At 51.0% G+C, this 25,704-nt stretch overlaps 4 protein-coding genes across 7 annotated transcripts; 2 read left to right on the top strand and 2 right to left on the bottom strand.

Moving 5' to 3' along the window:
- Window positions 1-522: 522 nt before the first annotated feature.
- On the bottom strand, window positions 523-9,400 carry Rgp1 (RGP1 homolog, RAB6A GEF complex partner 1). 4 transcript variants are annotated; one of them, XM_029476495.1, is made up of 10 exons: window positions 9,133-9,266; window positions 8,644-8,778; window positions 8,130-8,266; window positions 7,764-7,847; window positions 7,517-7,666; window positions 7,381-7,431; window positions 7,137-7,283; window positions 6,842-6,969; window positions 6,481-6,670; window positions 523-5,123 (listed from the first exon to the last, which is right to left on the bottom strand). In XM_029476495.1, the coding sequence occupies exons 2-10, from the start codon at window positions 8,757-8,759 to the stop codon at window positions 4,900-4,902; spliced, it is 1,227 nt and encodes a 408-aa protein (XP_029332355.1). In that variant the 5' UTR covers window positions 8,760-8,778; window positions 9,133-9,266; the 3' UTR covers window positions 523-4,899. The 4 variants fall into 4 exon arrangements, with proteins under 4 accessions (XP_029332355.1, XP_029332354.1, XP_021015955.1 ...); XM_029476494.1 differs by having other exon boundaries at window positions 9,137-9,266; XM_021160296.2 differs by lacking the exon at window positions 7,381-7,431 and having other exon boundaries at window positions 9,137-9,400.
- On the top strand, window positions 3,718-4,670 carry Msmp (microseminoprotein, prostate associated). The gene is made up of 3 exons (XM_021160301.2): window positions 3,718-3,866; window positions 4,059-4,167; window positions 4,490-4,670. Exons 1-3 carry the CDS (start codon window positions 3,737-3,739, stop codon window positions 4,668-4,670), a joined length of 420 nt encoding a protein of 139 aa, XP_021015960.1. The 5' UTR covers window positions 3,718-3,736.
- On the top strand, window positions 9,277-21,272 carry Gba2 (glucosylceramidase beta 2). Its single transcript, XM_021160295.2, has 17 exons — window positions 9,277-10,124; window positions 14,020-14,111; window positions 14,273-14,388; window positions 16,783-17,001; window positions 17,280-17,519; window positions 17,750-17,852; window positions 18,013-18,166; window positions 18,248-18,373; window positions 18,543-18,715; window positions 18,926-19,030; window positions 19,218-19,325; window positions 19,405-19,556; window positions 19,667-19,773; window positions 19,864-20,006; window positions 20,087-20,202; window positions 20,286-20,477; window positions 20,735-21,272. Exons 1-17 carry the CDS (start codon window positions 9,793-9,795, stop codon window positions 21,011-21,013), a joined length of 2,757 nt encoding a protein of 918 aa, XP_021015954.1. The 5' UTR covers window positions 9,277-9,792; the 3' UTR covers window positions 21,014-21,272.
- Window positions 21,273-21,332: 60 nt separating this feature from the next.
- Window positions 21,333-25,677, bottom strand: Creb3 (cAMP responsive element binding protein 3). The gene is made up of 9 exons (XM_021160298.2): window positions 25,241-25,677; window positions 24,984-25,149; window positions 24,839-24,909; window positions 24,637-24,726; window positions 22,815-22,921; window positions 22,647-22,715; window positions 21,992-22,076; window positions 21,818-21,902; window positions 21,333-21,731 (listed from the first exon to the last, which is right to left on the bottom strand). The coding sequence occupies exons 1-9, from the start codon at window positions 25,385-25,387 to the stop codon at window positions 21,403-21,405; spliced, it is 1,149 nt and encodes a 382-aa protein (XP_021015957.1). The 5' UTR covers window positions 25,388-25,677; the 3' UTR covers window positions 21,333-21,402.
- Window positions 25,678-25,704: the final 27 nt, after the last annotated feature.

The following is a 25,704-nucleotide window of genomic DNA, read 5'->3' as shown; positions in this document are numbered from 1 at the left end:
CTTGTGGAGCAAAAGTTAAGGTTAAAAATAAAGACAATTAACTAAAGGAAAGGGAAGCAGAAATGTCCTGCTGATAAGAACCAAGACCGACACCAGTGCAGTCTAAAGCCCAGGAGCTCAAATCTCCCTAGGGAAGTGCTCAGCCCAGCAGAGCCAGCTCTCTCCCTTGCTCTGATTGGCTCCAGATGAGCTTCCCACCTCAGCCTCCCATCCCCTGTGCTGAGATTATAGGTGTGAGCCACTGTGTTTGGCCACATGACCAATCTTTTAAAATGTCTCAAGGTTTACTCATGTGTCTAAGTGTTTACATCCGTGTATCTATGTACACCCTGTGTGTGCTGGGTGCCCCACATCAGAAAAGGGTGTCAGATGCCCTGGTGCTGGATGGATGGTTAGGGACAACCACGCGTTGTTCCAGGGGTACTGCTGGGAGTCAAGTGCTCTTAAACCCTGTCATCTTCCCAGCCCCCATAAAACTAATCTTAGTGACCTAAGTTTGGGTTTTAAATTAGACACTTAACATTGATTTTCAATCTTTATTCAAGATTTTAAGATTCAGTAAGAACAAATTGTTTTTAAAATAGGGTCTCACTCTGTAGCCCAAGCTGGTCATCACACTAGGGGCACCCCTCCTGTTTGTGTGTTGGGATGGTTATATGGAAACAGCCCTATCAGCCTTCCTTTCGGGGCCTGGGAGTGGGGTACTGGATGGCAGGCTGGGTTCCATGGGAGACACAAAGAACCTTCTTACACCATTCACTATCTTTATGGTCACAGGCCAACGTGGTTCCAGTTTACCTGAGAATTCCAAACAACCACTCCAGTACAGAAAGCTTCTTTAGAGCCAGGAGCTACTGCCACGATCCAAATACTTTAACCCTTGATGCTCCCTGGAGCCCCTTCCTTTCCACAGGCCCCGGACAGTCCTAGCTGGCCTAGCACACCTCATGACTTGCATGGATGGTGCCTTAACAGCTTGGGCCTCGTCTCCTCCTGCCTTTGCTTTCTGGGATGCTCCATTCTAGGAAGACTCAGTAGGGCCTTTCCTCTGCCCTTCCCCTCGAGTTTCCCAGCTCCAACCTGCCTCACTGTGTCTGTTCAGCCACAAGCTATGAATTTATGGGCTTTGCTGGGCAGAAAGTAGCCCCTTCCAGGACTCCTTTGGGTTCGTTCAGGACCTTCCCCTCTCCAGGCTCTAGTCCCCCATCTCCCTGAGCCATCATCTCCAAACGCTCTGTCCCATTTGGGCAAAGCAAGGGTTGGGGTGACTCAGTCCCGGAATAAGCTCACTTCCTCCCACTGCGCACCTGCCTGCGCTGCTGGAACACAGCCTGGCCCAGCTCTGGCGGATGTTTTCCTTGTTCCTGCATAGGTGGCCTGTGCCAACCCTGACCCCGAATCTGTCCTGCCCCTTACCCCAAAGGCTACCCCTCTGGGACTCAGTGGGCTGGGCTCTAACCACTGATGCCCCTACACACATCACTGCCCAGGCCACCAGCCAGGTCCCCACTGCCCTATAACCTCAGAAAGGAATTCTGCTCAGCCTCTGCCTCCTTCCAGAAGTCCCCACAGCCACAGGCCTTCACTTGCTCTTCAGGAGACTGGTCCTCACTTTGCAGTTTGATGTGGCTCAGTAATGTCCACCCAGTCTCATTTCCAGCACCTCCTCTACCTCCGGGACCTCTAGCCTCACTGGCATTGTCTCTAGCTACTGCAGAGAAGGCTCTACGCTCAGCCTTCAGGTTGATCCCCCAAAGGCAGTGGTAAGAGCTGACTACTAAGCCGACTTCTAAGCTTGATCCTGTCTGACCCCTTCCGCAGCCAAGACAGCCAGGAGTGAAGGTCAAGCTCTCCCCTCCACGCCCCCACAGAGCCTACCTGGGGGTCCCTGCTAAGTTCTCCTTTGCTTTTACCTAGATATCCATCCGAAAAGAAATCCTGTTTTCTTCCACTCAGTTTTTTTTTGGGGGGAGGGGGTGTTTGTGGTGAGACCTGGGACACTGAAAGGATAAGTCAACACTATCACTGAACTACATCCCCGGCCAAGGCAAAAGGTATCTGAAGGCAGCTAAGGAGTTGGAGGTGTACTGACAGTAGCTGCTGAAGGAAGAGGTGACAGGCGGGAGCTATGTGTATGCGCGCCAGGTGTGAGCTGTGTCTGCCGTGGTAGCTGTGACGGGGAGCAAAGCGAGGGGTGAAGGGGACTGCAGGCCTGAACGCAAACCACAACAAATGTCCTAGGAACAGGAAGGGAAGCACTGGACCGAGGGGCCTCCGAAAGGCAGGAGAACAAAAGGCGTTTGACCAGGGTCACAAAGGCGTCTTGAAGTCCACATGAGGGGATGAGGGGAAAGTCAGAATCCAAGTAAGAGAAAGCAGAGGGTGGGGGGGAGGAGGGAGATAAGGCATGATCCCGCTTTCCAAGGTATGGAAGTGGGAAAAGCAGCTTGATCAGCATCACCCTTCAACCTAGATGTCAAGGACGAAAACCAAAATGCTCCCAGGCCAGCACAGGTCTTAGGAGGCAGCAGGGACACCTTGGCGCATACATGTGAAAGGCGAAAGTTGGACTGGAGAGTCCACAGCAGAAGCCTTCAGCTGGGCACGGCTACTTGCTGTTGTCCAGAGAGAAGGACATCATTTGTCTTTGTGCTTTAGCCTCAAGCAGTGGTGATTTTCTGAGGGCCATGGGCCAAAGGTGGCGCTAAGAACAGACCATGTGCTGTCGCCCATGAGCTGGCATTTCTACTCTCAATAGACAGACAAGGAGCAGGGTGGCAGGTGAAGTGACCTGTGCAAGGTCAGACAGCCAGTGAGCAGTCACCATGTGAATCCCAGCACTCCTCTGGAGTCTGCAGAAATGCAGACCTTAGAAGGCTTTGTCTCATCATGAGGAAAGAGGGGGCATCTCTGTGAAAGTGGGGTGACTTCTGTTGGGGTATTTGGAGATGCTTCTCCTTAAGGGGGCGGGGCTGAAGCATGGCCAGGAACGGGACAAGCTTGCATCTGCTGTCCACTTGGGGTGAGATGCGAAGTTTATCTTTGGGGTGCTTTTGGATGAACCCCCCACCTCACAATGCTGAGGGCTGCCATCTTTCAGATGTCTCAGGGACACCCTGCCCTGGTATCTGAAGGAAACACAGTCTCCATTCCAGATGCCTGCCTGCTCTCCTGGAGACTTTGGCAGTTGCACCCTTGTGCAGCGCCTTGGTTTGGCTGGGGCACAGGATTAGCTATCCCCAGGAAATGCCTCCCTCCGGTCCAGGCAGGGATCCCAGCACACACACCCCTGCTGGTGGTGGAGGGAGGGTTGATGGAATGCTTCCTCTCTGCAGGTCAAGGAGATCTGGGGACCACCTGGGGCCTTCAACCCTCCCTCTCCTGGCTGTGGAAGTGCCCAGTCCAGCGCCCCTTCCACGGCCACCTCCCTCCTCCTGGCTGTGTGGGGGCAGGAATCCGCTCTCACAGCTTGTTAAAAGCTGAACCTCTTGTTTTCATGCCCTCACCTCAGGAAACAGAGTTCCAGCCTGTCCAGCTCTCCTCAGCAGGGGGCCAGGGTCCTCACTTTATAAACATTCCCAGCCCATAAGAGCAGAGGGCACTGCCATGGTATGAGACCAGAGCCCAAGGAGAGAGAAACTCAGGAGTCAAGGAGCAAGGCAAGAGCAAGAGGGTAAGAAGACCAGAGGAGTCTGAGCCGAAGCCAGGAAGGGTCTGAGAGCGCTGAGCAGTGGAAATGGCCCTAAGGATGCTCTGGGCTGGCCAGGCCAAGGGGATCCTCGGAGGCTGGAGGACTATCTGCTTGGTGGTGTCTCTGTTCCTACAGCACCCGGGAGTTAGCAGCAAGTGTTACTTCCAAGCTCAAGGTAAGGTGGACTGATGCTTAAGGGAAAGATGAGGGCAGGGATGAAGGTGTAGATGCCCAACCCTGTGTTAGAATAGCCATTACTTCAACCTGTGAATGGGAAGGCTATATGGAGGGTAGTATGCATGGATCCTCTCCCACTCCAGACCAGGAGAGACTGCTGCCAACGCTTTCAATTCTCATCCTTCCCTAGCTCCCTGCCACTACGAGGGTAAATACTTCACTCTGGGTGAATCTTGGCTCCGCAAGGACTGTTTCCATTGTACCTGTCTGCATCCTGTTGGTGTGGGCTGCTGTGACACGTGAGTAGCCAGGAGTGGTCAGAGGGAATGCCTCTGGTGTGCCTAAGGGATGGCCAGGGAGTCCCTAGATTTCTGTGAGGCACGAGTAAACAGAAGGGCCTCACGAGACTGCAGATGTGAAGGCACCAACGAGAAGGGAAGTCGAGGTAGATCTGCAGAAAGTATTCCTGCTGGGAACACTAAAAAATGTCCTTGTGTGGGAGTAAGAGAGCTTAGGTGGGGCGCTGGGGCACCAAGAGGGCGTGGGAGGATGGCTAAATGGGAAGCGCAGGCGCTAAAGGTGGCTTCTTAATGTTCTGACTCCCAACCTTCGGTTCTCCAGGTCTCAGCATCCTATTGACTTCCCTGCTGAGTGTGAAGTGTTACAGGAGGCAGGAACCTGTCAATTTTCCCTGGTGCAAAAAGCTGACCCTCGGCTGCCCTGCAAAGGGGGAGGGCCCAACTTAGAATGGGGCTCAGCTAACACCCCTGCTCCTGGGGCTTCTGCCCCCCACTCCAGCTAAAGGCTTGCCCATCTGCTGACTGCTCACTGCTGCTGCCACTTCCAGGGAAACCACTAGCAGCTGCCAACTTCTTCCAAAGAAATAAATTAATGCTACAGCTGAAAGCCCGTTTCTCACTGCCTGTGCTACGGGGCCCCAGGTGGGGAAAGCGGGCCCCCACCGGAGTCCAGGGATTGAGCTCTCAGTTTCTTGGAAAAACTAGTTGCCATGGTGGGCATGTGAGCCAGTTTCAGATAGTTATACTGCTGGTGCTAGGGCCTGGGGCAGCATATGAGACCAGGGTGGGGCTTGTAGGAAGCACTTTGATGGGGAGGTCCCAGCTGAAGGTGTCTACAGGCACCTGTTCAGGCCCTGTCCAGGTCGCAGGCTCAGGCTGCTCCAATGGCGGCAGAAGTACCAATCCTGGTTCTCGGGATGTTACAAATTCGAAATGTAATCGCCACTTCAAGGACACTGAAAGAAAGAGACAAGAGGTAGATGCTCTAAAACTGTCCATCTCAACCTGTGGGCCGTGACCCCCGGGAGTCAAATGACATCGGAAAACACAGATTCTTACATTATGATTCATGACAGTAGCAAAATTACAGTTATGAAGTATAAACAAAAATAATTTTGTGGTTGAGGGTCAGCACAATATGAGGAACTGTATTAAATAAAGGGTCACAGCATTAGGAAGGTTGAGAACCACTGCACTACAAGCAAGAAAAGGCCAGGTTTGGCGGCACACACCTATCCCAGGACGAGGTGAAGGCAGGACCACAAGTTCAAGGTCAGTTTGATGCCAGCTGGGGGGGACTACATATCAAATATATCCCTACTATCAAAAACCAGATAGACAAAGGACAAACAGCTGCAAGGCAGTAAAAGCCAGTGACAGAGTGTGGTTAGTAAACTACAAAACACAAACCTCAGAGTCACCACGGTGACTCAGCGGGTTAAAGGGACTTGCCACCAAGCCAGGTGACCTGAGTCAGGACCCCTGTGGTAGAAAGAACCAACTCCAGGAAGCTGTTCTCTGACCTAAACACACATGGCGATGCAGGTGCCCTGACTCACATGAAATAAAGTAATTATGTGCATTGAAAATTCTCTGACCAGCGCTCGGGAAAAGGAGGCAGAGCAGGTAGATCTCTGTGAGTTTTAATCCAGCCTGGTTCACATAGGAACTCCGGGCCAGCCAGAGCTACACACACAGTGAGAGATCCTGTCTTAAAAATAAACAAGCAACAAAATATTTTTTAGAAGAACAGAAACAGATTGTGTCCATAAAGAAAAGAAGGCACAGGTCAGAGAGCTTTGATCAAATACTGTTTTTAAGAAACCCGGTGTTAGCCGGGCGTGGTGGCGCATGCCTTTAATCTCAGCACTCAGGAGGCAGAGGCAGGCGGATTTCTGAGTTCGAGGCCAGCCTGGTCTACAAAGTGAGTGCCAGGACAGCCAGGGCTACACAGAGAAACCCTNAAAAAAAAAAAAAAAAAAAGAAACCCGGTGTTAACGTGTTAACCAGAGATGCTATTAAGGATACCAATTTAACTACCTAGTAACCCAGGATTGGGATAGCCGAGACTTAGTAGCCTGAAGTGAGTGTGCTGAGGGAGCCAGAGATCAGTGCATCCCAGGGGTAGGAACAGTATTTAGGGGTCAGCACACCTAAGAAACAGAAGTGGAGTGGAGAGGTGAGAAAACGCAGAGGGCTGGGCTAGATGTGGGTATGTCTGGGGGTGCTTGAGGGGTCACGGCCTACTCCACCCTACCCAAGCCCAGCATTGCCTTCCCCCATTTCCTTCTCCAGTAGTGCTCCGGTTCTCACCAATGGCAGTGCAGAAGCCAGGGGTAGAGCAAAGAGGGATGGGGAGAGAGAAGCTGGTTCTGGTTGTATGTAGGCAGGACTCCTGGTGCCGGGCATGAGTCACATGGGACACTGAAGGGGCAACTCCGGTCCCGCGGCGTCGCTGGTATTCAGGCTGTACCCGTTCTTCAGTCTGCAAGCTTACTGAAAACTGGGAGCAACAAGAGAGATGTACACTAGCAGGCATTTGGAGATGTGGACTGTAGGTTAGAGGCAGCCCTGATCCCCACTTTCCATTTCTATAAAGCACCCCTCTTGACAAAGGCCCCCTTGTCACCCTTGCCCCTCGGGTGGAGCACAATGAAAGCTGCTCTTTCCTCACCTGCAGACAAGCTACGGTTCCTTCCCCTAAGTTTAAGGTCCCCACCACGTCTTCGCCGAGTCTGTACACAGATTTGAAGATACCGAACGTCCCGACTTTCCCTCGGCCATCGCTGATATTGTACAGATCTGAGGAGAATGAGATACCAAAAGTTTATACTGGGGACTATGAAGGACTGAGTCCCTGAGGCCAAAAGGAGGCTTTTCTTTGTAATGGGGGCAAAATATTAGTGGACCCCTGAAGAGATGTGGTTGACCTCTCAGACAGTACAGGGCAATTCTGAAAGGATTCTTACGGAGGCTGCGACAGGATGTGGCAGCCATGAGACGCTCCCCAGCTAGCTCAGCCAGCCATGAGTCCTTCTTCCCACTGTCGTCCTCCTCTAAGAATGGACTGGATGGCGCCACAGCCTCATCCTGGGGGAAGTGGACATCTTGAAGACCTGGCATGAAAAAGCAGAGACAGTGCTGGGAGGAGTGAGATGTGAACAGACAACTGGTTTTAGACTCCAACCTGAGAAGGCTGAAGGGGAACTATACCTGAGCTCTGCATCCCAGCTTCCTCTCCATCCCTCGTCCTCAGCACTGTCCCTAAAACCAGGAGTCTCCGAAGGTCCTCTCATATATGCTTAGTAAGCCTCTACCCCCACCTCATCCCTTCAGGAACCTAACTTACCCGTCAGCACGAGAACTCTCAGAGGAACCCGGAGTAAGGTGATGGGTGAGTTCACGCGCTGGCAGCCAATGGTCAATTTGTAGACATATTTGACCGACTGACCCCGAAAGGAAGGCGGCCCCTCCGTGGGCAGCACTTCACTGTAGGAGTCTGGTTGGGAAACAGTAGTCAGGGCAGCTAGAAGCCGCCAGAGTCCTCCCTCCAGGAGACTTAGAAAGCAATCTGGGGTTGGGAGACAATCACTCACATGATTTGGACTCTCCAGGGTCTAGCCTCAGGTCACAAAACAGAATTTTGGGTGGAGTAGAAAGGATACACTGGCCCCTCTCACCTATGAAAAGTCAAAAAGACTTCAATGAAATGACTCCATTGTCCATTGCCAACCAGGGTCACACAGCAAGTGGAGGCAGGGGAAGCCGCCAATTCTTTCTGTTGTAATAAGGTAAGTCTTATAACCCCAAATCAAGCTACATATTCCCCTCCACCACTGATGTGTGGGTGACCATGTCATACAAGAACAACTTAACTTTACCCTGGGGTGACAATAACTTCCCCTCCCTCCATGACAAATGCTCTCTCTCTCTCTCTCTCTCTCTCTCTCTCTCTCTCTAACCTCGGTGTGGCAGAAAGACAGTCTGGCTGTCAGGCTGGACGTCCGGCTGACTAGAGTCAGGGGGTGGCAGTGCTACTCGACTCTCGCTGGCATGGAACTGGCAGTGGATCTGGGCACTGGCCCAGGCCAGAGCCTCACTGTGGAAAAGGGAAACGAAGGAATGAGAACCTAGTTCTTGACTTCACCAATGCTTTCTCTAGAAAATTGTCTGACCAAGATCACCAAGGTTAGATGACTATCTTAGTGACCAGGGAATCCAGAACCCCTGAAATAAAACCATTACACAACAACATCAAGTACACTGAGCTCAAAAAGGAGTGATACCGGGAGGAGGAGCAAAGGAGAGTAAGGGGTCGTGCCATCCACATATTTGTTTAAAAGCCCTTCATTACAATGAGCAAGAAGGTGGTGATTGATGCTAGTGTAGTTACTGAACAACCAAAGCTCTAATTAGGACGAGCGATACCAGGCTTCCTCCCGGAAGGGCCACCACCTCCAATACCAGCATCCCCACCTGGATGCAGAAGTGGCGGTCGGGGGCAGGGGATTAGTGACAGTCACCACACATTCCAGAGCCTCCCCCGCCAGAAACACAGGACCTCTGCTCAGCTCAGCTACCACTTCGATCATGGCAGCTCCGGAACCAAATCTAGAAGGAAACAGAGTGCCAGAAGTCAGTACCGGGAAATGGAGGAAGGAGTGTTTAAGACCTAGGCTTATGTCTAGACCTGAGTCCCAGAGGGGCAAGAAGTGGGTTTTTTCAAGTTTCAGTGAGGGTGGGAAGCACTGGGGTTTAAGGAGCTGATGGGGTGGCGGAAACTGACTCCGAACTGCCTGCGGGAGGGCGTCGCTTTAGCTCCAGACCTCCTTGAGCCCAGGGTTAGGCCCCTTGCGCCGCCTCCCAGGCCTGCCTCTGTCCCCGCTTCCCTCGAGGCTCCTCGTCCTAGCCCAGGACATAGCCGCGGGTCTCCAAACTCAGACTCTTACGCATGGAGGTCCTCACCTACCCGCCCCTGCGAGACCGGCTCGGAGCTCGGTGGCATCCGTGGAGTCTGTCGCGCGGCAGAGGCGGGACTTCCTTTGTCACATCTCAGGGTTGAGGCGCCCCTTCCGGTCCGACCTATGGGGTGCTTCCGGCCGGAAAGGGATCGGGTGGTCCGGGGGCTGCGGGTCACCTTCCCTGCGGTGGCACCTGAGCGTGGGCGCGGGGGATCCTGGCTGCAGGGACCCGGTACCCAGCCCTGGAGACCCTGGAACCGCAGCCCGGGGCGGGGCCGAAGGTCGCCGCGAGCTCCTGGGCGGGTCCCAGGGGCGGTGCTTTGCGGGCAGGTACCGCGGCACCGCCCCCGTCTGTGGAGCTGGTCGGCCTTTGGCCGGGCGTGCTAATCACCGCGGCCCAATGACAACAAGGCCCAACCCTTCCCGCCTAGGATCTAGAGACGCGACCCAAGGAGAGCCCGCGGCGACTTTGTTGCTGTAGCCGCTGCTGCAGCAGCAGGAGCTCTCTGACTTTACCCAGATACCAACGTCCCACGGCTTTCCCCAGCATCGGGCCCTCCCGGACTGCACCTAACTGCAACTGGCATCGGCGTTTTGAAACGTCAGAAACCTGTCAGAGGGAACCGAGGCCACCGGGGTCGTGAGGACCCAGGATCCAGTGAACATGGTAACCTGCGTCCCGGCCTCAGAGCAGGTCGGCTGTGCCGAAAAAGATTCCCAAGTTTATTGTGAAGATACTGGCGGCACTGAGGCTGTGCGGGTTACAGACTGCGGGAGCCCCGAGGACAGTGGACCCCAGGATGAGCCAAGCTACTGTAATTCAGAGGACTCTGGGCAGCTGATGGCCTCCTACGAGGGTAAAGCTAGGGGCTACCAGGTGCCTCCTTTTGGCTGGCGGATCTGCTTGGCTCACGAGTTTGCAGAGAAGAGGAGACCTTTTCAAGCTAACAACATCTCCCTCAGTAATTTGGTAAAGCACCTCGGTATGGGCTTGAGGTGAGTAGATTCCGTTGCCTAGAACGCCGTGGTTCCTATGTCCCCATTCAGACTCCCTGCCTAGGTGGGAAAGGTGGGCAAGCTGGTGGGCTCCTGGTTCAATTCCAGTCAGGTATACCATATCCCCTGCATTCTTTAGCCCTGCAGTTTTTGAGGGTGAAACTGAAGAACATTTTGTTTTTCCTTCATCCCTCGTTTCCTAGCATCTTGTCTTCTCGGAAGGAAAGAGAAGGAGCATTTAGTCCTGAAGTCAGTCTTTCCTATTTAACTGCCCGTCCCCCACCCCCACCCCCACCATGCACTTCCTCTTTCCCAGGCTCCCTTTGAGATTAGCTATACTTTGTGACAAGGTAGGAGAACTCCAGCCTCTGTTGTGCTTGATACAGTGTTTTATTTTTTGGAAGAGGAGGCTCTCCAGGCTGCATTACCCCGGCAGCTGACACGTTCTGTGTACCTTATTTAAGTGGGTGCTTCTTCAGTCCCAGAATTCTTATGTCTCTATCCTCAAGCTCTGATTCCTGGAATAGTTGATCTTGGCTGTTGTCAACCCTAAAGAGAGGGTGAGAAATTCACTCTGTTCTGTGACAGATGGCTTCCATACAAAAAAAAGCGAAGTTGGGATTGGGCAGAGTCCTAGAGTGCCACCTACTTGGGAGGCTGAGACAGGAGGATAATTTGAGCCTAAGAGTTCAGGGCACACTTGAACATCACAGTGAAAGCATACTCAGGGAACAAGTAGGGGAGAGCTAGGGATGAAGCTCAGTAGTAGAGAACATGCCTTGTACCATGGAGATACCTCCCCAGACCTCTACGGAGAACTTTAGCCAGCGGTGCTTTGGCTGGAAGTCCAGCGTTCCCTCATATCCCAGAGGTTACAAACACTGCAGGGCAGGTTCTGCAGAAGCTCCTGGATTCCCCACTGAGCTCAAGGACTAGTGATGAAGGAGCATTCCTAGGAACAGGAACAGACAGACAGCATCATTCTGAGTCACTTCACATATAAACACAGCACTGGGGAGGGAAGCATAAAAGTTATCAAACTCAGCGCCCAAAGCTTCTAAAGTAAAGAGCCCTTCTCTGCCGCGGGCAGTGCCGTGGAGCTGTGGTGGGGAGGCCACTTACCTAAGCCTCGCCCTAGGCAGTGAAGAGGGCCTGGCGCTGCCTGGACATTTGGCTCCTGTGGGTGGCCCATCTCAGAGAGTCATCCCTCCAAGTAAGTTAGGAAGCTGCTAGCGGTCAAAGCAGAGAAAAGCAACTTCAGGAAGAGTTTGTTTGAGGGTACGACCCGTCTGTCTGTCATGGCAGAGAAGTGATGGTGGCAGCCACACGGTTATCGCAGCCAGGAGCAGAGAGCAATGAAGGCTAGAACTCGGCCCTCTTTCTCCTTTCTCTCATGACCCCTGGACCCCAGCCCATGGAATGTAGTCACCCACAGTTAAGGCGCATCTTCCCATTTCCATTAACCTAAAAGTATTCATTCCTCACAGGCACGTCCACAGGCTTGTCTCTTTGGTGGTTCTAGGTCTGGCCAAGTTGTCAGTAGGAATTAACAATCATGGGCTGGAGAGATAGCTTAGTGGTTAAGAGCACTGACTGCTCTTCCAGAGGTCCTGAGTTCAATTCTCAGCAACCACATGGTGGCTCACAACCATCCTTAATGAGATCTGATGTCCTCTTCTGGTGTGTCTGGAGATAGCGACAATGTTACATTAAATAAATAGAACTTTAAAAAAAAGAGAGAGAGAGAGAGAACAATCATATTGTTCCAGCTAAATTCTAACCCCAAATCCTTTGTGTCAAAATGGGATCCACCGTACTGAGGCAGGCACATGTGGTTAGGATAAGGTCAAGAACAGGTATGCATTCATCCTGGCCTCTTAGCCTACTAAGTAGGAGATGAGTCACAGAGGCTTCAAGCTCTTGCTCAGCCCCTTAAACCTTGTCCACACAGAGCTTTGGGAATGGGCTGAGGTCCTCCACGGAGAAGAGAGCAGAGGGGATGATTCAGAACGGTCGTTTTTGAGCTGGAATTGATACTATTGAAAAACACTGAATATCTCAGGAATGGCCAGCAACCAAACTAGAGGAGGGAACCCCTCAGAGTTCACCCGAGGGGTAGCCTCATAGGGGTGCTGGCAGCATAGTTATTAGACTTTCAACTTAGAGTTCACTTTTGATTGCTCTTCCGTTTGCCAGAGTCAACTCACTTAATAAATGTTTACTACCAGAGCGTCCTTTGTTCTGCCCATTTTTGTATCTTGTAATTCGTCTCTGATCCTTGCTGGCTTCCCATTGCTGTCCTATTTCCTGTAAACTGGCAGAGGGCCTTCAGCCTTGCTCCCACCCCATCCTTAGTCTCCCGTGCCTTTTGCTCCACCCCAGGACATGCCAGTCCTATTCTTTTTAGTGTATTTCCTTTCTCAACTCCAGATCCACTCTGTCTTCCCTTGCTCTTTCTATGTCTACAGTTTGTACATCCATTCATATGTAAATTCATCAAGTATTATGGGCTGCAGGCCCTGTGCTTGGAGCTGTGGGGAACATTCACCTAGTCTTGGTCATTGTGCCTTAACCAAAGGAACTTAAAAATTTGTCATGCTCATGTGAGGAACACACTGGCATAACAAGGCAGTATCTAATTAGGAGCTAAGACACTGTGTAGCAATAGTCATACCTGGCACAGATATTCCACTTTATGGCTTTCTTATCTGTTAGGTTATTTGATCTTTCCATGATTATCTGAGGTAGCTAGGGCAGAAGTTATCCCTATTTCGCACGTGAGGAAACAAAAGCTTGGCTGACATAACTAATGACTTGTTTAGATGTGACTGAATGCTGGGCATGAAATGACTGGTTAAGGAGAAGGGTGGAAGTGTGCGGGACTTGCTTAGTGACCCATCCTGAATGAGAGTGGGTAAGGAATAAGATTAGTAGGCAGGCTGAGGCAGATGTCCTAACCGGGAGAATACAGACATCTACTCCTATGTGACGCACAGCCCTGATCATTTTCCTGTTGGCTACAGAGCAAGGCAAGAACAGGGAAACACTGTGACTTGTTAGAAAGCTTTACTATTGTGGATATTCTGACTTTGTTTTGTTGAGAAAGGTTCGCACTTTGATGCCCCGGTTGTCTCGGAATTCATTACATAGCCCAGGTTAGCCTCAACCCCAAGTGTTGGTTTGACAGATATGAGCCATCATGACCAGTTAATTTACTGGGTATTTTGGAAGAACAAAATCTGAAAACTGAAAATTAAATGCTAAAGTGGGGATGGTGCTTAAGAGGAAAAGGTCCCGAATATGTGCACATCAGTTATCTTCCGCTGAGGTGGTCTCCTTTCTACCTGATATATTTTCCAATTTTTCACCTTCCATAAATGAAATCGTTTTTAAAAGAGGGAGTCTTTTTGGCAGCCTCTGCTTGTGTGGAAATGAGGAGATGTGTGGAGGAGGGTGTAGCTAGCCCGGGAAGGCAACTGGCCTTAACACAGACAAAAGCTCCTGAGGTTTGAGCTAAAGCAGTGGTAGTGGAGTTAGAAGAATCACTTCTCTCTCAGAATAGAGAAATAAGGGCAGCCTACACTGGTACCTGGGCAGCCGGAAAGATAAGGGACCTTGAACTGGAACAGTCAGAGGAAGACGGCTTGGGAGATACTAGTGATGGGTCGGCCCTAGGGTGTTGTCTTAGACAGTCTCACCATGTAGCCCATGCTGGCCTCAAACTTGTAATGCCTCTGCCTCAGCTTTCAGAATGCTAAGATTTTAGGAATGTTCATGGAACCCGGCATCCTTGGGACACTGAGTTGGAGATCACACAGAGGTGACAAAGGAAAGGACGGTGAGTGTAGCTTACAGGAAACAAGCCACTCACCTTACACTCACACTTGCTCCTCAGGTACTTGAAGTGGTGGTACCGGAAGACCCGCGTGGAAAAGAAGACCCCTTTCATTGACATGTTCAATTCTCTACCCCTGAGACAGATCTATGGTGAGTCTCAGCTCAGCTGCCCTTTTCAAAGAGGGTCCAACTTCTGTGCTTCAGGCAAAAAGGCTCCTAGTTTATGCATGGCTCCATTCCCTAAGTTTTTAAAGATGTGGGCTTGCTTTCTTCTTCCAGTTCTACACCAGCCATCCTGACTTTCTTTCTAGGTTGTCCCCTGGGTGGCATTGGAGGAGGCACTATCACCCGGGGCTGGAGAGGCCAGTTCTGTCGTTGGCAGCTCAACCCTGGAATGTACCAGCACCAGACAGTCATTGCAGACCAAGTAAGGAAGGGGGTTGGGCAGGCAGAGGAGTGACTCTTGGCTAGCATAGGATGTGGCAGTTAGGCATCCACATGGTCCAGTTCAGTAAATGCTTTCAGGATGCGTGTGCCCTGCCCAGTACTAGGATGGACAGTAGGTTAAAGATGAACACAGAACCCATGTTCCTTGAAAGAATAAAGAATCAGCCTGATAAATCTCATGTACTGATCTTCTGAGCACTAACTCAGTCAGTACCCACCAAAGACTAGAAATTTCTGGATCATTTAAACTGGCTAAAAGAACATTTCGTCCTGCATGGAGTGGTACATCCTTATAATCCTAATATTTGGGAGGCAGATGCAAAAGGATCAGGAGTTCAAGGCTAGCCTGGGCTACTTAAGACAAAACAAAGGTGGTGGGCAGTAAGATGGCTCAACAGGTAAAGCCACACAGGTCTGACAACGTGCATTCCATCCCTGGACCTGCAGGGCGGGAGGAAGGGAACCAGGCCCTACAAACTGTCCTCGAAGCTTCATGCGTAACTTCACTGTTCACTGTGGCTTCTGCATGCTGTGAGATGGGTGTAAAGATCAGAAGCCAGCCTGGAGGAAGGGGTGGGTTCTCCCCTTCTACCATGTGGGCTTGGGAGATTAAACTCAGGCTGTGAGGCTTGGTGACAAGTGCCTTCATTGGCTGGAGCCGGCTTGGCTGGCCCTCAGTTTTGTTTGTTTGTTTGTTTGTTTTTCTTTTTTTTAAGAATATTTGAAAAGACTGGAAGAGAAAAAGTAAAACCTAAAAAGCCATGGTGGGAAAAGGTGCACAGTGCTAAGTCTCCTTCCCTAGATTAGTAACGCTTTAGCCTAGGTTAGCGCCCTTGCCGCAGACCTCTGATGGTCTTCCCAGGGCCCCCTTTAACCCTTCTCTCTAGCCTTCCTCGCTTTTCTAAAAGCTTCAGGTTTTTCATTTCCATTTCTACCTCATATCTGGGCCTTAATTGTCAGTGTATGCCCTGCCCTTCACCAAGGCTCTCAAATGACCTCCCCTTCTGAGTTAGCAAGTCCCCCTTTCCCGAGGGATACCCCCAGCTTCCAGCTTACCTCCAAAGGCGAGATGACTGGCAGATCTCAAGCCCACTGATGACAGTATCCTTCTCAATTCAAGTTTACTGGCTGTGCTCAATATCCGCCCTAGGCCCATGTCTCATCTCTTCTGCATTGCAAGCCAAGTTTAGAAACATGGGTCTGCAGTAACTATTGCCTGTGTACTGTGTTAATACACTGTGGTAGGCTTTGGGGATATTTATATTTTAAAAAATCCTACAAAGTACCATTATCATTTTATAGATGAGGAGACAGGATCCAGAGGGCATTAGTAACCTGCTCAAAGCAGCATGGTAGCCAGTGCTCTCTGTGACAATTGTTGGTGGTCCTAACCATTGGTACTTTACCAGCAACATGGAAAATTACTTTATGGCTATGCCCACATCTGTAATCCCCAGGACTAAGGCAGAAGGATCACCAGTTCAAGGCCAGCCTGAGCTACAAAGCAAGATCCTATCTCAAAAGAAATAGAAGAAAGGGAAAGGAAACCTTATATCAATAACAACACCTAGCGTAGTTTGGAGTAACGGAGGAGAGTACGCCCTCAGCATTCCTCCTCCCCGGAGCCTAAGGTTATACTGGAGAAGTAAGGCTTGGGGACAATGGAGACTGCCACCATGAGGTGGGCCCACAGTAGACTGAAGCAGCAGACCACACTACAGAAACTTTGCACACATGCCCACTCTGTGAGGTCCACTTCAGTAATCTAGAAATGACCCCTGCCCTCAGAGTGAGCAGTGGGAAAATTGGAGACCCAGGAGAGCAAATGAAAACACTGTGACATAATTTAACGAATCCTGAAGAGGAATAGGATGTAACAGAAAGGTCCCTGTCGGAGAGGAGGAGGAAGAGGAAGTATCTGACCTAGGCCCTAAAGGATGAAGGGATCTGACGGGATGGAGATGGGCAGACTTGTGACGAGGAAGTGAGGGGTGCTCACAGACTGGAGAGTGTCTTGTATTTGTGTGACCAGGTTCGAGTTTAGCATTCAGCCTGCATGCTTCAGGAGTCACTAAAACATGCGAGGCAGGGGTTGGCACATACTGATTTGTTACATCATTTTCTGCTGCCAAGCTAAGAGGCAGGGACAGCATAAGCCTGATTAATTAAGGTACTGAGATCAGGCATGAAGGGAGGAGGTCTAGGAGCTGGCTGCTCGAGGAGGAAGTAGGTCAGGTGCTGGCTCACTGAGCTGGAAGGCAGGCCTGGAGACAACCTAAGGCTGGTGGTGGTGACAGTGACAGGGCTGCAAAGGGGACCAAGTGTGTGTTGCTTGTGGGTTACTTATTCCAGCCTGTCTGCTCTCTTGATCAAGTTTATAGTATGCTTGCGTCGAGATGGGCGGACTGTATACCAGCAAGTTCTGTCCTTGGAGCTTCCAAATGTCCTGCGCAGCTGGAACTGGGGCCTGTGTGGTTACTTTGCTTTCTACCACGCCCTCTATCCCCGAGCCTGGACGGTCTATCAGCTTCCTGGCCAGAATGTCACCCTCACCTGTCGCCAGATCACACCTATCTTGCCTCATGACTACCAGGTGAGGATTCCTCCTGTTTGCTTCATTCCATGCCCTCCCCAACATCCACTGCTGCTAGAAATTGTGTAACCTATGAAAGGGAGAGGCTGGAGCTGTGAACATCACACTGCTTCTGAGACTAAGTCGTCCTAGCCATCTAGACCTCCTGGGAGGCCGGTTTCCTGGGAACATAGAGATGCACAGAAGACAGAAGGGAATGTAGTGGGGACAATTTGAGGAGGTGCTCTCTGGCCACTCCTAAGGATACACTGAGACTTGAGTCCCATCTCCCATCCCAGGACAGCAGTCTCCCTGTAGGAGTCTTTGTGTGGGATGTAGAAAATGAAGGAGACGAGACTCTGGACGTCTCCATCACGTTCTCCATGCGGAATGGACTAGGAGGTGAAGATGATGCGGCCGGGAGCTTGTGGAATGAGCCCTTCCGCCTGGAACAGGACGGGACGACTGTTCAGGGGCTCCTCTTGCATCATCCAACCCCTCCGAACCCCTACACCATGGCTGTGGCTGCACGATGCACGGTGAGGGACAAGTCTGCTCTGTGCCTCTCCTCGGGAGCCCCTGCCCTCATGACCTGACCCGAACCTACTTTACCTCTAACGGTCTTCCATTTCCTGAACTCCCGAGTCCCATCCTCATCACAGCCCTCAGCCTCTAGAACTTGGAGGTGACAGTGTTTAAGGAGCTGAAGAGCTAGTCAAAATTCAGTGGGCTTGGACTTGCCTTTACAGAGTCTCTGGCTTCTTAACAGGCAGATACCACGGTAACCCACACCACAGCCTTTGACCCCAATGGCACTGGGCAGCAGGTGTGGCAGGACCTACTTCAGGATGGACAGCTGGACTCCCCTGCTGGTGATGGGGGTTTGATTGGGAGGCATTGGGAAGAAAGGCTCTGTCCTGTCTTAGGACCAGGGGTGGAAGACCTGAGAATGAATGGGCCTTGTCTTCAAATTAGAAGTCCCTGGCTTTGGGCTCAAGGGGGTGCCTGTGCTGATTCCTCTGTGCTCCTTAGGCCAAAGCACCCCAACACAGAAAGGAGAGGGCATCGCTGGGGCTGTATGCATCTCCAGCAAGCTGCTACCTCGGAGCCGGTGCTGCTTGGAGTTCTCACTGGCTTGGGATATGCCTAAGATCATGTTTGGAGCTAAAAGCCAAGTCCACTACAGGTAAATGCAGGGATCCAAAGACCCCATGGCGGGGGCAACTAGCCTAGAACATCTGTTCTTATGCCTTTCTTTCCATCCCAGGCGGTATACACGGTTCTTTGGTTCAGATGGTGATGTGGCGCCTGCCCTGAGCCACTATGCACTGTGCCACTATGCAGACTGGGAGGACAGAATCTCAGCCTGGCAGAACCCAGTACTGGATGACAGGTACTCTCTTGTTGTTTTTTTCGCAGGCACTCACTCCAAATATGACTTGCTCTGCTTCCCTAGCAGTCTGTCGGCCTGCGCTGGGATTCATAGTGTCTCTATTTCACTCTAGAATCCCCTCTATCCTGGGAGGCTCATAAAGCTCTATCCCCTCCTCTTGGCTTCCCAGAACCTTGCCTGCCTGGTACAAATCTGCACTGTTCAATGAACTGTACTTCCTGGCCGATGGAGGCACAGTGTGGCTGGAAGTTCCCGCAGACTCCCTACCAGAGGGGCTGGGAGGGAGTATGCGTCAGCTTCACTCTACTCTGCAGGACTATGGGCGATTTGGCTATCTTGAAGGTATGGAGTGCCAGTGGATTGGCATGGGTCAGAGCTAGGTGTGTCCTACACAATGCAGGATGATAGATAGACATTGCCTCTCCTGAGATACTGACAGGATAAGGGGTGAATTGGGAAAACGGAAAGATGACTGTGCCCCATTTCCAGCTTTTGAAGCGCTAGCGAGCAGAAGCTGGCATTCTGGCAACAGTGTCTCTTTCGTTCCTCCAGGCCAGGAGTACCGCATGTACAACACATACGATGTCCACTTTTATGCGTCCTTTGCCCTCATCATGCTGTGGCCCAAACTTGAGCTCAGTCTTCAGTATGATATGGGTAACGTCTTGGCTTTCTCTACTCCTGAGCTTTTATTGTCTCTCAGATAACATGTCTTCCCCTTCCTCCTGAGCATGCCTGCATCTGGCTCCTTAGTTCTCTGGGGTCACACACACAGCACTGAGTCCCACCCCAAGCCTGCCCATTCCCTGCTTTCCCTCACGTACTTGTGTCTCTGCTCCCCCAGCTCTGGCAACTTTGAAGGAGGACCTGACCCGGCGACGGTACCTGATGAGTGGAGTGGTGGCACCTGTGAAAAGGAGGAATGTCATCCCTCACGACATTGGGGATCCGGGTGAGATTCCGTCTGTCACTCTCTATACCTGCTATCCTGTCCACCAACACACTGAACCAGGTCCCCTCCCCTCCAACAGATGATGAGCCATGGCTCCGGGTCAACGCATATTTGATTCATGATACTGCTGACTGGAAGGACCTGAACCTGAAGTTTGTGTTGCAAATTTATCGGGACTATTACCTGACGGGGGATCAAGGCTTCCTGGAGGACATGTGGCCTGTGTGTCTAGTAAGGAATGAGAACTGTGTCCAGTATACCAGGGATGTGGCTAGAGTCTTGGGAGAACCCAGACTTCCTTTCTTAGAACCTAGGTCTTCAGTGTCTTGATCCCTCTCTAGGCTGTGATGGAGTCCGAAATGAAGTTTGACAAGGACCAAGATGGACTCATTGAGAATGGAGGCTACGCAGACCAGACCTATGACGGATGGGTCACCACAGGCCCCAGGTTTGGGGACCCGGGCACGTGAGGATGGTAGTGCTGTGCGTGGGAGGGGCTGGAGCGGCCGGTCTCACTCCAGCCACTGTCCCCGACCAGTGCTTACTGCGGAGGGCTGTGGCTGGCAGCAGTGGCTGTAATGGTTCAGATGGCTATTCTGTGTGGGGCCCAGGATGTCCAGGAGAGGTTTGCTTCCATTCTCTGCCGAGGCCGAGAAGCTTATGAGAGACTGCTCTGGAACGGTGAGTAAAAGCAAGCTGGGGCAGCTTAAAACCCAACTGCGGGATACAAGCAACTTGACTCTGCTCTTTCTCTATTCCAGGACGCTATTACAACTACGACAGCAGTTCCCATCCTCAGTCCCGGAGCGTCATGTCTGACCAGTGTGCTGGGCAGTGGTTCCTGAGGGCCTGTGGCCTGGGAGAAGGAGACACTGAAGTGAGAGGCTGGAAAAGCCAGAAGTCTGGGTTTCCCTGGAGGTGGGAGGCAAGTCTGAGACTCCACCTTTGCTCTCCCTCCAGGTATTTCCTACCCTGCACGTGGTCCGTGCTCTCCAAACCATCTTTGAACTCAACGTCCAAGCCTTTGCAGGAGGAGCCATGGGGGCCGTGAACGGGATGTACCCTCATGGTGTCCCTGATAGATCCAGTGTGCAGTCTGATGAAGTCTGGGTGGGTGTGGTCTATGGGCTGGCAGCCACCATGATCCAAGAGGTAATGAATTCTCTTCCCAGCCCTTCACCATTTGTACTGTGGTCCAGAAAACTTCCTCAGCCACTAACTTTATTCCAAGAACACCCTACTGCCTGCCATCTTATCCGTCCACAGCGCGCCCTTCTCCCTAATAAGTGTTCCACCTCTTGCCTTTAAGTTCTTGCCTTTAGGGCGAACGGCCTCCTGTCTTATCTGCTCGGCTAAGGTAATTGTGCCAAGAGTCAGTTATTATGTGTGACTTCTACGTCTCCCCACAGGGCCTGACTTGGGAAGGTTTCCGGACAGCTGAAGGCTGTTACCGCACTGTATGGGAACGCCTGGGCCTGGCTTTCCAGACCCCAGAGGCATACTGCCAGCAACGAGTGTTCCGCTCCCTGGCCTACATGCGGCCACTGAGCATCTGGGCCATGCAGCTGGCCCTCCAACAGCAGCAGCATAAAAAGAGCCGCAGGCCATCAGTCACACAAGGCCCGGGACTAAGCACACAGTCTGAATGTGGACCAAAGAGATCGCTGGCAAACCTCAATTCAGAGTGATCTCTCTGAACTGTGGAGGCCCAGCCTCCACACTGGACCTCCCTCCTTCCTCCCACAAGTCCTGCAGCCCTGAGCCAATAGGACAATCGCGCCCCTCTTCCTACCCAGCTGTGCCAGTAAAAAGGGGCTGAGGAGCCACTTATTTATTTCTTACCCTACCTGGTCCTTCCATGGATGAAGTATTCAAGGCCAGTAAATGTCTCCAAACCTATCTAATCAACAGATACACATGGGTATAAATAAAACACTCTGAAAACTAGTGAGTGTGGTGTGTCTGAGCTCCTGGGCATCCTAACAGAGCACGTGAGCAAAGGCCAGCTTTCCCTTGCTCCTTTTTATTTGAATACAGACAGGAGTCCTCAGGCTGAGGCCACCCCATATCCTCACACCTAACCTGAATACCTGCCCTGCAAGATGACCAAAGAAGGGCTGTGGTTAGGTTGCCATCCCTCGCTTTCTGAAAGGTTTGCCTGCAGGAGAAGGTTGGAGCCGGAGAAGAGCATCTCTGAAGAAAGATCCCAGAGTGGCCAGTGCAGGGGCTGCTCTGCCTGAGGCATGTGGTACAGTACACAGGAAAAGTTGCTGGAGACCAAGAACATATGTTCTGAGCTATCCAGTGACTGGTGTGTGCTGTCCATGGGTAGCTCTGAAGGTAGGTCAGACAGCTTCGGCTGATGATGGTCCTCGCTGGGGAGGGCACGAAGCTTGCGGTGCAACACTGAAGAGACAAAGACTGGTCAGGAGACCACACAGAAGAAGCCCTCTACCACAGACCACACCCGAAGGTGTCCTTAAGCCTCTTACCAACATACTCCGCAGGCACACTTCCCCTTGCATCAGAGGAGTACATAGCAGGTACCAGGAGAAGACAGAAGGAGAACACGAGGACCTAGAACACAGGGAGAAGAAGGAGGTGAAGAGCTGTGGGTCACACACCCCATCTCTGCGAGGGAAAGGATCTCTTGTCACCCTCCTCACCAGAACACAAGTGCTGCCGCTGCTGGTTTTGTTGGCTATCTCAATCACCATGGCTTGAAGCTTCCTCAGTTGATCTAGAAGGGACCTAAGAGATGAGAGGAGACGGTAGTGCACATGCTCTGGCCGAGCATGCAAGGCACGATGAAGCCCTCCTGTCTAAGCTACCCTCTCCACTCATGCTGTGGATCCAGTCTCAGCTTCCTTGCCAGCCCCGCCCCACAAGTGTCTTTGTGCACAAATGCCTGTGATTCCTTAGTGAGACAAAAAATCAAACTGCTCTGCCCTGACTTAAATACCTTCAAGAAAAACTCTCCAGTAGCTGTAGTACCTGATCAACTAAGCTTATACTTCCCCACCAAGCCCTGTGCTCTCTACCCAACCCCAGAGCTAGAGCCAGCCAAGCACAATGCAGTCTTCTCTCCTCCCAGTCCCACCCCACAGCTGCAACTGCAATGACGACCTGCAGTCTTTTCTTACTTCTCTAGCTTGATACTGAATTGCTCCTTAGCTACTTGTAAGTTTATTCTCCATCACGCTTGAGACTGGCTAACTTCCGGATGTCTGCATTTTTGAGCTATCCAGTTGGAAGTCATGTGGAACAGTGGAAAGAGTGAGAAAGCATTAAAAAAATGATTGACTTCAAATGGCCACTTACAGATTCTGTTCCTCCAGACGCTGCACCTTGTTCTGTAGCTCCCGATTCTGAGCTGTGTATTTCAAGACCCTAGAAGACAACATGGATGTGAGGTCACGTGGATTTCAAAATATTGTGTCTCCTCCCTTCAAAACCCTTCAGGCTTCCCCCGTGTCCATCCTTTCTTACCTGCTCTCCAGCCCCACGACATACACCTTCTTCTTCTTGCGGCTTTCTTGAGCTGCTCTCTTGTTACGAATCTTCCTCCGCACTCGTTTCAGAACTTGTTCCTCCACCTAAGAGAAGATGGGAGAAAGGTCACCCACAGTATGTTATTATATGCCAGTATGTTATACCTATATATACTACATAGGTATGTTGGAAGGCAGCTAACCTTCTTCCCAATCAAATACTCTCCACAGCTTCTCTGTCAGTAGGCATTTACCTTCTGTGTGAACATCAAGGAACAGATACTCAACACTAAAAAGCCAGACGTTTTATTATTTTTTATGTGTTTGGATGTTTTGCCTGCATGTCTGTATAACGTATATGTATAATGGGTGTTCCTGGTGCCCACATAGGCTAGAAGAGGGTGTCAGATCTCCTGGGATGGGAGTTACAGACAATTGTCAGCTGCCATGTGGGAGCTGGGACTTGAACTCATGCCCCATGGAAGAACAGAAAGTGCTCTAAACCACGGAACCATCTTTCCAGTCTCTAATTTAAAAAATTCCACTTAAGCTAGGTGTGGTTGTACATGCCTGCAGAATCAGCACTTGGGAGGCAGAAGAAGAAGTCAGGATTTCAAGACCATCCTTGGCTAGGGTAGTTTTTGAGGACTGAGCTACATAAGACCATGTCTCAAAACTAACAACAACAACATCCACCCTTATCCTAAAGCAACATCAATCTTCTTATAATTTCCATTCATTTGATTTTCCTAGACTCTCTAAAGTGATATAGAATATATCCTTATCTTAAGGTACTTTCAACATTTTTTCTTTCAGAAACTAAAACTGAATAAAGTTAACTCTTACATTCTCTGATAATGCCTGTCAAACCTGGACACTAGCCAAGAGTGACATCATGCACTTGTAATCCAGTCCGAGGGAGTTAGAAGCAGGAGAAGCAGGAATTCAAAGGCATTCTTTCCCTACAACATAGTTTGAGGCCAGCCCAGCCTGGGCTTACAAGACCCTGCCTTAACAACAAGGGCCAGAGGGCGTGGCTCAACGGTGAGCATTGATGAACATTCATGAGGTACTGTACTCCAATCCCAGTGGGTAGAGGGAATTATGGCATGCTCTGGCCAGTGTAAAGGAAGAAAAGACAGTTACTATCCTAGGGACAGAACCACTATTGATAATTTCCAAATTCCATTTCCTTTCCTACCAATATATTGCTCATTCATCTTGTAATAGTGATAGAGGGATAGGGGATGGTTTCTCACATAGCCCAAGCTTGCCTGAACTCAACATGAAGTTAAGTCTGTCCTTTAACGCTGATCCACCTGCCTCAAATAAGTAAATATCTACAATATCAGAAGTAAGACAGTATTAAAAAGGCAAATGACATAAAAAAAAATTTGCCACAAAAACTAGATGCAGTATTCTTGTGATCCCAGCACTTGGGAAGTGACTTTGAACTTGTGAAGACCTTCCTGCTTCTGCCTCCAGAGTGCTAGGATTATAGAGGGGTGCGCCATCATGTCCAGCGTTGACGACTGTTGATGTTGTTAGACTGGGTCTGCCTCTCAAGCATTTCTACCACTGAGTACGATGCAAGGTCCCAAGATAACAACGGAAGCTATCAAGGCCCTTCGCTTTCAAGGCTCTGTACTAAAGTTACATTTAAAACGTTATCTTTTGACGTGCGTGTGTGTTTGGAGATGAGAGAACATGTAGGAGTTGGTTTGTCCTTTTGCAAGTGATTTGATATGAAACAAGCTGAGCTCTTGCCTACTTGGGTTACCAACCCCCTCCAGCCTTTGCTCTACCAACAGGAACCTCACCTTAGTGAGAGGAAGGGTTGAGGGCAGAGTGAGCCCCTCCTTCTCCAAAAGCGATTTCTCTTCCTCGGTCAGTATCAGCCTAGACATCTCCTAAGGTTGGAGGGAATAGTGAAGAGAGCAGAGTTGCATGGAGCTCTCAGAGCAGTATGGGGGATCTTGGTTGCTGCAAAGTGAGGTGAAAAAAGAAAATCAAGTCCAGTACCTGTTCCGCTGCTCTTTCCTCCCCTCGCAGTGGAGTCACGAGGAACCCCTCCTTTTCGAAGCTCTCAGTATCTGCAAAAGGGAAAGTAGAACCAGCTAGCCCAGTGAGCTCTCTCCTCCCCCACAACTTATCATTTCACACTCACCTAGATCTATGGAGATGTGCTCCTGTGGAAGGGAGTAGTTGTGATCATGGAGAATGGAAGAGCTGGAAGAGCTGGAAGAGCCGAGAACATCCCGCGATGCTGAGGGACTGAGCAGAGAGCTCAGTAAATCCTCTACCTCCCAGTCGCTCAGTTCTTGCACGGAGTTCTAACAAATTCAAAGGCCTTGATTTATCTCCGTACCTTGGGGTCTCGCGGACATCCCTAGCTTCCCCCACTCGGAACACCCACCCACCCACCTCGGAAGGTGACAGCTCCAAGTCCAGGGGAGCCTTCACGTCCGGCTCAATCGCAGCCCACAAATCTCCGCTTTCCTCTAGCAGAAAGCCCAGCAGGTCCTGATCACCGGGGTCCAAAGCTAGCAGATCCTGACCACCAGGATCCATTTGGGATATCTATGGATAGAAATCCCTCCGCGCAGATCCAACCTCTGAACCTCAGGCACGACCCCTCAGTCTGTCCAGTCGGCTCGACTTAACCTCGGTCGTCACTCCGGGACAAGGGCCTAGCTGTCACTCTAAACCACACCCGTCTCTCAGCTTCTGTATTCCTCAGCTTCCAACACAACGGAAGTGATGCACATAGCCCCGTGGAATCCTGGGACTTGGAGTTCGCTCCAACTCGGAAGTGACTCCTGGGCTGCGCCACGTCCCGGGGGCTATGCAAATTGTGGGGACGTCCCTTCAAGCTTCCCACGCCCCAG

Source organism: Mus caroli, chromosome 4 (genome assembly GCF_900094665.2).
Source record: "Mus caroli chromosome 4, CAROLI_EIJ_v1.1, whole genome shotgun sequence".
Taxonomy (NCBI): domain Eukaryota; kingdom Metazoa; phylum Chordata; class Mammalia; order Rodentia; family Muridae; genus Mus; species Mus caroli.
This window is presented reverse-complemented; position numbering and strand designations above follow the sequence as displayed.